The sequence below is a fragment of the Chaetodon auriga genome, chromosome 7 (assembly GCF_051107435.1).
Source record: "Chaetodon auriga isolate fChaAug3 chromosome 7, fChaAug3.hap1, whole genome shotgun sequence".
Taxonomy (NCBI): Eukaryota; Metazoa; Chordata; class Actinopteri; order Chaetodontiformes; family Chaetodontidae; genus Chaetodon; species Chaetodon auriga.
Genome location: NC_135080.1, coordinates 5244789 through 5257088, shown reverse-complemented (window position 1 = coordinate 5257088; position 12300 = coordinate 5244789). Strand labels below are relative to the sequence as shown.

The 12300-nt window shown below is 38.3% G+C and overlaps 1 protein-coding gene across 3 annotated transcripts in view; it reads right to left on the bottom strand.

Annotated features, from left to right (window-relative positions):
- Nucleotides 1–5906: 5906 nt before the first annotated feature.
- Nucleotides 5907–12300, bottom strand: part of cadm2b (cell adhesion molecule 2b) — a 128929-nt gene continuing 122535 nt past the window's right edge. For 2 of the 3 annotated variants that reach the window (XM_076735872.1, XM_076735874.1), the window contains 3 exons: nucleotides 9804–9830; nucleotides 7906–8028; nucleotides 5907–7792 (listed from right to left, as the gene is read on the bottom strand). In XM_076735872.1, coding sequence (XP_076591987.1) covers nucleotides 7674–7792; nucleotides 7906–8028; nucleotides 9804–9830 — 269 coding nt within the window. In that variant the 3' untranslated portion in view covers nucleotides 5907–7673. The remainder of the gene's footprint in view (nucleotides 7793–7905; nucleotides 8029–9803; nucleotides 9831–12300) is intronic. The other variant, XM_076735873.1, reaches the window with a different exon arrangement.

Genomic DNA, 12300 nt, shown 5'->3' with positions numbered 1-12300 from the left:
TTTGTTGTTGAAACCATCACAATGTCACAAGAGCTGCACAACAGAACTTCTTTTCACAGCATATCAGTCTTCTAATTTGCTGTGTGTTGCATTACCATTTTCAATTCAGCCAAAGTAAACTCGATAATCAAAGCAATTAAAAACACAATCAGTTGTGTTTCCAAGTGCTATGTGGAAACTTGGCCTGGCAGCTCTTTGGGATTCTGGACTTTCTCTCCTGATGACCCCTCAAGGTGAACTCTTGTATGGCTGTCCATCCCTTGAATACTAAATATGGCTGAATTAAACATTTTCTCTCTTCTCACTACTATTGAATCAGTTGTCTTACTGAGCTGTCTGTCTGGAGTAATCCCTGAGGCTCACTATCACACTGACTGGCATCATAAAGACGACTGGCACGCTGCTCTGGAAGTATTCAGGCCTTAGCAATCCCACTGGTCCTTCTCCTCTTTTTGTATGTGCTCTTTAACACCTCCCACCCTATAAATCAAGATTTTTTTGTTATTTGCAATGCGCTATGTCACCCCTTGACCAATACGATTTATCTTTTCAAGTGCTTTAATACAGATACAGATTTATATTGGGGTTTTTGTGCTATAACATAAGAGCAGATTTATATATGATTAGTTCAAACATTTTCAAGAGAAAAGATCAGGCATTTTGTATTTTTCTGTAAACCATGCAAGTGGTTTTTTTTTTTTTTTTTTCTGAATTAGTTTTGGGGGATTTGGGGACGCTGGTGCATGATTTGGTATTCATACATTAATTCTGCCAGAAGGTCACTATAGCAGAAAGAAACTCAGTGTCAGTGTACATTGCTTAACTAACCGTGAGTTTATTTTCAATTAACAACGGTCACCTATGCTTAATGTGTAGAAGATTCCTGCCTTTAACCACCATCGTTCAAACAGCGTGTTTAATGTTAGTCTTGTGCAACTTCGTTAAAAGAAATCCCTGCTTAGAATTAGCTGTCTACATGTAAGATACACATATGTGCACGTGATTATTGATGGCACAGATGAAAATACAGTGCAAACAGGAGTGTCTTGATTCAAAGCATATGTTGTGTTACTGATGCTATTTTGAACCACAGGCAATTAAACCGAATGCCATCGTACACCATTAATATACATGCTGAAAAAAAGGAAAGATCTAGCAGGAGAGGAGGACCTTGATGATAATGAGGCTGATACCAACATGTGATGTCCACCCACATTCAGACAGCTGGCATCCTGCAGGCACAACAGTTTGTCAAAACCTTTTCGATGCAGTGTTTACACATTAATATTCTGTTTGCATTGGACAGTATTTGTTATTTGAGAAGGAAATTCCTAACAGACTACACAGGAAAATATTGTCATGTTCATATGTACTTGTAATTGTTTTATTTTTTCAATTCCTTAAATCATATTCACTGTTGTCCTAACCAGAACACAAATCATCAGCTGCACAAGTTCATAACTGCAACTATCAGTTTTCAGAAACATGACACGTTCTTCCTAACAGTGGATACAAGAAAAGTTAGACATTGTTGCTTCTGGTAAAACATGATAATGAGCTCGTGTCATGTCATTGTTCCCCAAAATTTTGGCTTGTTATGCACTCATTAACTGGCTAATTATTCCACATTCAACATGATATTTCCTGTGTGAACATGCATCATTTTCTGTGTTCCATGGCAGACCCAACAAGGATAAATAGAAACCAGCTTTTTGAAAGGTTACAGAACTTAAAAAGATTGAACGGCTTCAAATCACAACCAGAAAAATGATCAGAATGATATCTTCTGATAATTTTAATGATGAACACTCTAATAAAAATGCAGCATTGTCTGTTTACTCTAAAGATAAACTACTCTGTTATGAAATGAATGCAAAGATTTCCTATAGCTGTCATTTTATTGGAGAAACATCAGTCTCCCACTCACTAATATTCCAACTTTAATTAAGTCTCTGGTGAGTTCCTTGGAAGAATCTCAAGTGCTCAAATCCAAACAGATGGCCTGCTATTTATTGCATACCTTATGCCACAGGTACTAGCTTTTTTCCCTCCCCAAATGACTATCCAAGACAAGGCTTGCCTTTATGTACTCTCCTGGGCCTGCACAATTCAAAATTGAGCCAAACAATACAGAAAAGTTTGTTTAATTAGATCTAAAAATACAATATAGAATAAATCAAATGCCTGACAGACAATCCCAGGGCAGGCTATTTAAAGATGCACCACAGAGAATGTGAGTCAGTTTGGATGAATGAGTTCAAAATACAGTGGGTAGCCCTGTTTAATCATCAATCCATGAGCCTGCAAGTGGCCTGTTTCGAACAGCGGAGCCGCTGCCTCACAAAGTGGAAGCCCTCATGCAGCAAACAAGGAAATTGTATCTGACTGTACACATTCATCTAGACTAATGGCATGGTGATGCATCCGGTGGGATACACAAGCTCATGTTCTTTGTTCCAGATCATTTGACTCCTTCTAACTTCTACTCGCCCCTGTCACAAGAGGAAGTGTGAGTGATCTGTTTAATCTCATCAAATATGATTAGGCAAAACACATCTCAAGATAATATCCCACAGTCCTCGGATTCAGCAGCGGTAAAAATGAGGCATGACTGTTGCAGCTATAAGTCAAAAGGGGCTACAGATGGCTCCGCTCTGCTCCACTTATATTAGCCTTACATGAAAATCTGCCGTTTAAACATATACAAAAGTAAGAAACCATTTAAGGTACTCTCTATCTCTGGGTATTTTCACATATTCATGAGAATTTGTTCCAAGAGTATACCTGCAATGTTGGTTGGCATCATCATGACTCCTCTTCCAAGGTAGCAGCAGTGTTGTAAACATGCCGTTATTATTCTACCCAATTTTCTATTACAATGGGCTGTCAATCAAAGACAAAACCATTTACATAAACAATGCAAACCCAGGCTTCTAAGGGCAACAATAACAGACTCCCAACACAGAAGTTCTGAAAATGAAAAGGAGGATATTGAAAAATTGTGAATTTCATCTTCAGCTGTCTGTTTCTCGCACTTCATCTTTGGGTACAGAGCAATGACTACAAGTAAACACTTCCAAAATATTTGTTCTGCCTGGCAGGCAATATGAAAGATGACACAATATTGATAAAATTTAAAAAACAAACAAAGAAAAAACATACTGGGATTGATTTTTTCCAGTTGGGAATGTGATTATCGTTATCGGTAAATACGGCACTGACTCAAGGTTTGGAAGAACCATTGGGTTACTTCACGGTGTCACTAATACCTGTTAAATCTGTAATTAAAAACATGATCCAGAGGACAAACATTTCTTCATCAGTTCTGTGTAGCATACTGAATTCGCTTTGCAATCCTGCTACATCTTTGAAATCCTTTTATCCTTTTACTTCCTCAGCAAATCGCCCAGTGAATTACACAAGGCAATTTACATGCTTGGATAGTGAAAACAAGTGGAATTACTGTTATTTCGGGACAAAACGTTGTGCTGTTAATCCAAAAGAAGGATCACTATTTGTGTCAGGGTTGGAGGGCTTTTCATGCACAGTTTTGCGAAGGCTCCTCCAGTTGTCACTAATCTACAGCAGAACTGTGGGATGAAGAAGAAAAAAACAAACTGCGTTGATAACAGCCTGGTCCAAGTCACTGTAAAAAACTTTTCTACCACAGTCTTCATGTTGACAGTAAGGCAAACACTATGGAACTATACCGCACTAAAAATTCCACTGCAAGGACTATTAGCTCAAGAATACATTTTCAGGATTGCCAAATCAGAATTGTGCTGTAGACCTAACATATTTAAGTGTAATAATGTTTTTTTTTTTTTTTTTTAAAGATATCAATTCATCCCTGAAGGATTTTGTCAGAGACTTCTGTTCTGCTATGATAAGAGCTTATTGTGAGCTGGAGGACTGATATGGACCCTGCCTACAGGGTACAGTGAGGATCAGTTTCTTCAGTTTAGTAAGACTTACAAGGCCTCCTCAGAGGTCATGCAGTGATTGTTACATTGCCCACGGTATGGTTCTCACATTTCAAGGGTAAAGAGAAAATCCATTTTCCAACTCACTATTTACGACTGCGCATGAGTGTTTCCCCCCTCGATATCCAATTACTAAATTATGATGAATTCTTAGCATTATTTTCTGCCAGGCATTATTCAAGACAGTCTATCTCAATTTACATAGCTTAACGAAGCACTGAGCTTTTAATAACACGAAGGAGTCTGATAGTGGGAGCTGATGTTTATTTGAACTGGTTGGGCTTTTGGTAGTAATGATTATGAAGTGAGCATTGGGAGCTGTCTCTGCGAGAGGAGAGGGGGAGCGAGGCGCTGTGTGAAGCAGGCAGATGGTTGGCCGGACAGTGTGTTGATAATGGCAACATTAGTCTGCTGGGAAGCAACATTATGCTCAAGGTCAATGAGAGCTGAAGAATGGAGGATCATAATGACTCGGGCCCCATGTCCTGGAACGAGATCTCCCTTTAAGGATGTTGAGATATTTAATATGAGCTCAGTAATCTGCCCAAGGCCATTCTATCCGTCCTCAAATTTCAAAAAGTTAATCTGTGTCACTGAAGCAAAGATAATGGGCTATAAAAGGTGCTTTCTTTTATTTTTCTAAATTGGTAGGGTTTGACGTATATGTAGTATCAAGATTACTTTATGTAAGATACTATAATCAACATTTGCTTTAGTCAAATGTAAGTCTGATGAGGTGTAGTTTTATAATGCCTGTCTGCAGATCATTACACTTCATGTCCATACATATACCCTTGTTTAGATAATGTGGATATAATGCACACAATGTTCTTGGAATACTTTTTGAATCTTCCCATATGTCCCTCTTATAATGGTATTTTCATGAGCACACTATTTGATTTTGCATTGGCTGCATTTTTATACATACTAATCCTCACCTAGAGCACATATTCATCCTGCAGTAATCCTTAGTTTCAGTATTAAGAAGATATGCATGCTAGTACCTGTACCAATCTATAAATAAGTGATCCATACTCCTCTTCCATGTTTTGCAACATTACAAAGGCAACATCTGCGTATATTTATTTTATATTTATTATCCACTCTACTGCTGCTTCACTCTTTTTTATACTTTTTTTTTTTTTTTTTTTTTACATTTTGTCATCTATTTAGAACATTTGTTCCATTTGTCTTTTTCCCTGTTAGACGCTATTACTATTTGCTTCTGCAATGATCTAATTTCCCCACAGGGATCAATAAAGTTCCATCTTAAGTGTTATCATTTCACTTCCAATTAAAGCAATCAGCTGCATCCTAACATCCTTGACCATAATGTCACATCACAAAGCGGTTTGCCTGCAGTTTTCCTCACCCAGCCTACTTCCTCTCTCAAGTTTGTTAAAACAAGAGCAACAGCAGCCTGCTGCGTTGACATCTGCGGGTCGATTCGAGAAGCCACTTCAAGCATATCGAACACAGTTTCAGAGGGATGGGGAGGAATTCGAGGAGACTCAAGTCTTCCTTTTGTCACCCTGTATTAATGCACAAATCATGAGCGGAGCTGAGAGCCTCGGGCAATCTTCCTGAGGAGCTTCATGTTTTTTTAATCCTTCAACACTTAGCATATATTATTAATACTAAAGACCGAGTAATACTCAACAGTTGCATGGAATAACAATTACAGTGTAACTCTGGTCAAAGCGCTGACCATCAGCATATGCCTCCTTTTATATAACTGTACATGTGCAGTGTGTGCAGACTGATATTGTGACTGTGGGTAATAGCGCTGTTCATGAGCACAAAGCATTACTCTTCAGTCTGTTTTAAAGTACAAACCTAGTCACAACAAAATGGCAGTTTTCAAGTTGTTCATATTTTAATCTGCACTTTGTCTCTCTCTCTTTTTTCTTTTTTTTTGTTTTTACAGTGGCATAGTTGAAAAATGAATATCAATACTGAGAAAAAAGCAAACCTCACACATCCCCCATAAAAAGCAAATTAATTACAGCGATTAAAACTTTGTACAAAATGAGTTATTTATAGCATCATATTGAACTAACAAAATAACATGTATGAGCATTGGCAATGTGGTTCAATGTCTTTGATACAGTGACTATATACAGTGAGGGGATGTCTGATTCACCAATGCCTCAACATGTCATTAGTACTGTTTGCAGCAAACTCAAAGGCCATAACGGTGATCATTGTATTGTGTTTTATGGTAAGTTACAGAATTAAAAAATGGAAAAGTTAATGTCAGACAACTACTTTAGTAACAGCAATAATATCAATCAATATAGTATTATATAATAATGTCAATCAATCATAATAATAAATACATATATTTTGACCAGAATTTTTTTCTTTTTTTTTTTTTTTTCACATTTTAAGCAATTCATTAGAATCCCTGTTCGAAAAAAATCTTTGAAAGTGTGAAAACAATCTCATCAAAGTGACGGGAACTGATATGACCTGAAATTAAAAGCTACAACCAATATTTATTTATTTTTTTTTTTTTACTGCAATCGAATAATTACACATTATTTACATGCCATCTGGCAAAGCAACCTCTTGTTAGATAATGGGAAAAAATTAAGACTTTTGGAATAATTTAAATACTGTATATGCTAATATACAAATTGTAATGTGTCAGGGATCCCAAGATTCAACAATATTGTTCACCAATATTCACGTTAGCAAAGTATGTTACAGCAATATCCACACATTGAGCATAGTTGTTCAATAAAATTCAACATACCATAAATAATGAACCCCCACAAGGTTCCACTCATTCAGTTTGGATCTAACATCAAATCGGCAACCAAAATTAAAGTTCCTCATCCATGACGATATCTGCAAGTGTACTGAAATCTTCATCACATGTCTGACACCTCTTCATCTAGACTCATATTGAATCCTGAGACAAGAAACAGTTGATGTGTTTTCCCTCCATGTTAGTCCTCAGACTTTGTGCTTTAATTTTCTAACTTCTTCTCTGTTGGTACAAATCAACAGCAGGAGCCAAAACTGAAAATAAATCGATGCAGAAATATACAGACAGTGTGAAGAGGGGGTTGATTTCAACTAGAGACAATCACAGAGATTGTGCTGTTTTGTTTTGTCTGGTCTGTTTTACGATTTTTTGACTGTATGCAGTATGGCCCAGATTGGGTTAACTCCAGAAAACAACCAAAACCACTGTTTAATCCCTAAAAAGATTCTTCTGATGTTGATGCTTGATAAATTGATGTATTTAACATATTCTGCTCTTAAAGCAAAACAGTTTGAAAAGCTAAGATTTAACTCCAGCTGGAGTTGAAGAGCATTTCTTGTTGCTTCTGAATTTTATAAAAACTGCAAAAAGTTGTGTAACAGGTAAAGTAAGAGAGAGTAGAGAAAAAAGTTAATGCAAGCCGTGAAAGAAATGCGGAAAAATGTACAGCATTTAGGCACCGTAAAACTGAAATGGAAATAATCTAATTGTACATGGTTTACATTGAATACAAAAGGAGAAGGCTATATTGTCAGCGAATGCTTTGAAAACAAGCATATCCAAGCATGAGCTTTCTGGAGAAGACAAAAGAACAATAAGTGAAGCAAAACAGATCATGGAGTAACGCTGAGGCAGCTTATAATTGCATGTCTGCTGTCAAAAGTTGTCATGAAACGAAGGAAAAGAGTAACAGAAGTCTAAATGAAGTACTCTTTCTTTTCCTCTGCATGCACATGGTTTCCCTCAGCGTTGATGATGGCTGTGTCTGCGTCGGGGGCGTCCTCTGCTCCTTTGGCCTCATGTGTTAGATACGTCCCTATAAACATGCAGAAATACGGCTAGTTATCCACAAGCTGAAAGCGCCAGACGTGTACATTCAATCTGACCCAGAAAATTGTTATTCAAGGGAGCTCAAGTGACCTCTTTTACCTTTATGTCTGGCCAGATATCGTCCAAGAACTATTATCAGACACAAGGTGATGAAGACCACGACTGCGACTACACCGCCGATTAAAGCGTGGTCAGGTCCGTGTTGTCCTAAAGCATTAGGATCTGAAACAAAGCAGAGACAGAGATGGAGGGAAAAGTGAGATAATGTGAACACCTGCAAGATGTTTTGCAGACATTTATAAAACAGCAATGAAAATATTTGATTCCTGCAATTATCCTGAAAAAAATCTTCTGTCATATTTAGAGAAACCTGACATCCCTGCTTTGAAGGGCTTGAATAGAGTTAAAAAACAAGTAATTGTAAGAAATACCACAAATCCCTGCACAATTCCAAATGGGCATTTGCAACAGCAAAGTGCTACAAGAAAACTGAAGTCTAACTGAAGCCAGTCTTTGTGTTTTCCCCCGTGCTCGCTGCCAGATTCTGCAGCTGAGGATCAGGTTTTTTAAATAAGTGTTATTTAACATGAGGCATCCTCCGGGCAGAGAGTGATCTGAAGGTTTCCCATGCAGGAGCATGTCTTTGTGTCTGTCCTGTAATAAACTGTAAGTGGCTATGTCTTCACTGTGCACCTCGTGTGCTCTCATTATCTCAAACTGATGAATGGCTATGGCTTGTGCTCAGTTTTGCAAAGTGACCCTGGGAAATGACGGCGGGGATGTTCCTACAAACCTTATTATACTCCTCCGTTAACGGAATGCAGCCCTCATTTTCAGCAACCCAAAGTGTTGGCGTTAAAAATAAAAAAGATGAAGTCGTGAAACATGCAGTTTATTTAACACCATGCAGAATAGAACCACCACGATTGTTTCGTCAGGGACTCACAAGCAGGCGCTTCAGACTTTGATGCAATAACTGTTTTGATACAACAGTTTGGTTGCATGTTGATGGATATAATGATCTGTACCGGTGATTCCACTGTCAGCAAGGGGCATAAGCAGTTTTCATATCACACGCGGCTGGTGCACAGAAATGAGACAAGCTGAACTGCTCTTGCTTGCCTGCAGCTGAACTTGTCATCTCAACACAACTTGCTACTTACGCTTTCACCTTATAGAATGGGTAAATGACCAGTAAGTATTTATCCCTTTTCTAATTCTTTAATTCACATGTAAATACACTGATCATGTTTATGTCAATCCTGGAACAACTGCAGAGGCAATAGTCAAAAAAAAGATGGTTGCAAATTTGGAACTTTCTGGAAATGCCAAGATGACACTTAAGAAACTACACAGTCACAAAAAGAAAACTACAAATATTTCAGAGGCACACTGACATATATATCGATGAGTCAATTCCCCATTAATCCTGTTTCCATTATGTCACATAGAAACAAATAATAGCCTCAGTATTTTAAACCTTTAAAATACACACACACACACAGATATATATATATATATATATCATATCATTTCAATATCATATCACACTAAATTGCTGTAACCATTTCCCCATCGTGAATGTAGACCCTAGAAAATATGGTAAATGGAAATATTTTTCAAGAACTATGTGATCACGAAAGAGTTCCCAACAAAGAATTTTGGACTTCCCCTTCCATTTCTGCTGTAACCACATGACCTGATATCAAACATTTACACACCAGCACAAATCCGATCTCCAGCCCAGCTCCACACAGATAGAGCCGTCCATTTCATTGTGCAAAGACAAACCAACCCAGAAACATATTGTGTGATAACTTATGCAGCCTGTGACATGGCTGGAGAGAAAGCAGCTGGCGTCAGCAGAGTGAGCATCCATGCATGGTGATGGTTTGGCTCATGCTGTGTGGAGGTCGTGATGTGTCCTGACCCAGATCCAGATCCAGCATCACACACTGTAAATCTGGCTTGCAATGATCATCTAGTGGGATATTTACCTGTTGTAGGCCCTGGAAAGTCTTTGGCTGTTGCCATGGTTGCAGACAGTGACAGCAGTAAGGGAAGACGAGGGGAACAACACCGTGATAAAAAAGGTGACCACAAAGTTCAAAGGAAACATGAGAAATTAACATGGTCTGTTTCTCCGAGTTTCTACTGTAACAGCGTGCAGAAGTGACGGAAAGCAAAGCTTGCTGTCGGAGCCAAATGCATGTTTAACTGGAGTTACTGGAAACGGTCACTGGGAGAGCAGCACATGATACGTCGACAGGGACAAGATGAAGATATACTGAGATATTGAGGGAATAATTGGCAATGTACACCCGTAATTTATCAGCTCACTGAGAATTAAAAGGAACAAATTTTCTCACTTACATCTATGGTGTGCAGCCATGCAGATAGCTTTGGTATTTGCCTACGAGGAAAGATATCTGTCTAATAAACTGTCTCAGAAACAAGTTGCTGTTATTTCTTTTAATCCTTTGAGAATCACAAATGAAAATCCATTAACCACCATTATTTTAGGACGGAAGCATAAATCTTGGAGACAAATATCTCAAAACCAGGACAAATAAAACCAAAACTATCTGTATGCCTACAACACTAAAAGTAAATGAGATTTTTTTTTTCCTTTGTGTGGACTGACCCTTTAATATTGAGAGCAAGCGTTCCCTTTCAGACTTTTCATACTTAAATATATTCAGGTATCAGGTGACATGTCATTCAACTCCACTATTGCATTTTTTCCCAACATTATAAAGAGAAGTCATGTCCTTACACTTCATGGGTCCCCTGCAGAGTTTGTTTTTACCGCAAGTAGTCATATGAAGCAATGTTTAAATGATTGGGATCCTGTTTTGTTTGTTATTGTGCATGTGTACAAGGATTCACATGCACACGGCTGACGCATTTCACATTCCTGCCACCAGTTTCAAGCTATTCCATTGATTGACTGTGCAACAAAGTGCAAGGGCAGTCAGTGAGGCTGCAAACTAATAAACATGGATATAAACAATGCACAATTTAAAATGTTAAAGCAAAAAATGCAAATATTTTCTGAGAAAGCAAGTGCATTCAACATGTTTGCTAGACCTCAAGGACACACATAATGTGTTTTGGTGAAAAGCACACAGCATAACTTTTGTTAGTTTAGAGGAGAACTCCACAGGGCATCTTTAAGGTCCATGGGCTGATTAGCAACATGCAGCCCATCCCAAACCTAAGCAACCTTTGTGTTTTCTCCATCACAACACAAAAGTTATTTCGACTGTTAAGGCAACCATTCAGCATGTTCTACCTGCAGTATTCTTGAGGCTCAATATGGCAAAGTCATACACAAACACTACAGCAGTAATTCCATTAGGAGAGATGAAGTGAAGCAAACACATGGCGCATGTGATTTTGATGAACATTATTCAAATGTAATTGCATGTGTTCTTATTGTTTGGTTGTAATAGCAGAATCATTCGGCCTACCACCAAAAGTATAAACACTGTCATGTTTTCTATTTTCTGCTTCTGCAAAGATGCAAATTTATGCAACAGTTTACAAACAGTAACTGCCTAATGTGGTAACTTACTCCTACAACATCTGCATAATGTCAGCAACCAATAATAAAACTCATCAGCAGCCATAATAAAAATGCCGGTCAGGTAACAGTGCTGTGTCTAAAAAAAATAAAGCAGAAAGGAAAGGGGGGGTAGACACAGTATTGAATTCATCCATTAAAACAATACTATTTTCTAGCTCAAAGCCTGGTTGTTAGCTCATCAATCATCAACTGTGTGTTCAGTGTCATGTTTGTAAGTGCATGTAGCGTTGAGGCGGGGCCATGGAGGGGTTGCAAGCATACCTGCGAACACAGCTGTGACTGCCTATGCCTGATGTGGGAATGTCAGCATTAGCAGACTGGCAGAACAGAGGCTAGAGGTGGAGTCGGGGGAGCTGAAGATGGAGGCATTAAGGTGATGACGTCTGCTATATGAAAACAGAAACAACGGGAGCAAAAACAAATCCCTCTGCATGGAACAGGCTCAACATGAGAAAACGTACAGGAAAATCAAAGAAAACAAATCAATTACGGCACGAGGCTGGTGCAGTGGGTTGTTTCTCGTCTCTGAATACACACAGAATAATGAAAAAAAATGCACACATGATAAAATAAAATAATGACTCAAGCTCTGACCAAAATCTTTCAGCAATATCTTTGGGAAAAAGATGGGTCATACATGAAGGACTGATATTACTTATATCTACTACTTTTCAAGCAATTGATGGCTGGTTGGTAATTAGCCACACAGATGCCATGCTTGTTGAGGTGAAAGCGTACAATGAATGAGTGAAATGTGAGGGTATGAGCGAGAAGCCGGCCTGCAGCCTCACAAACAGATGCAATCATTTCTCAACTGTATTTAACTACTATCTCTCTAACATCTCACTCAGAGTAATTATCATATACTCTGTTTCCTTGCTTTATTTAATACAGCGTATTAAGGA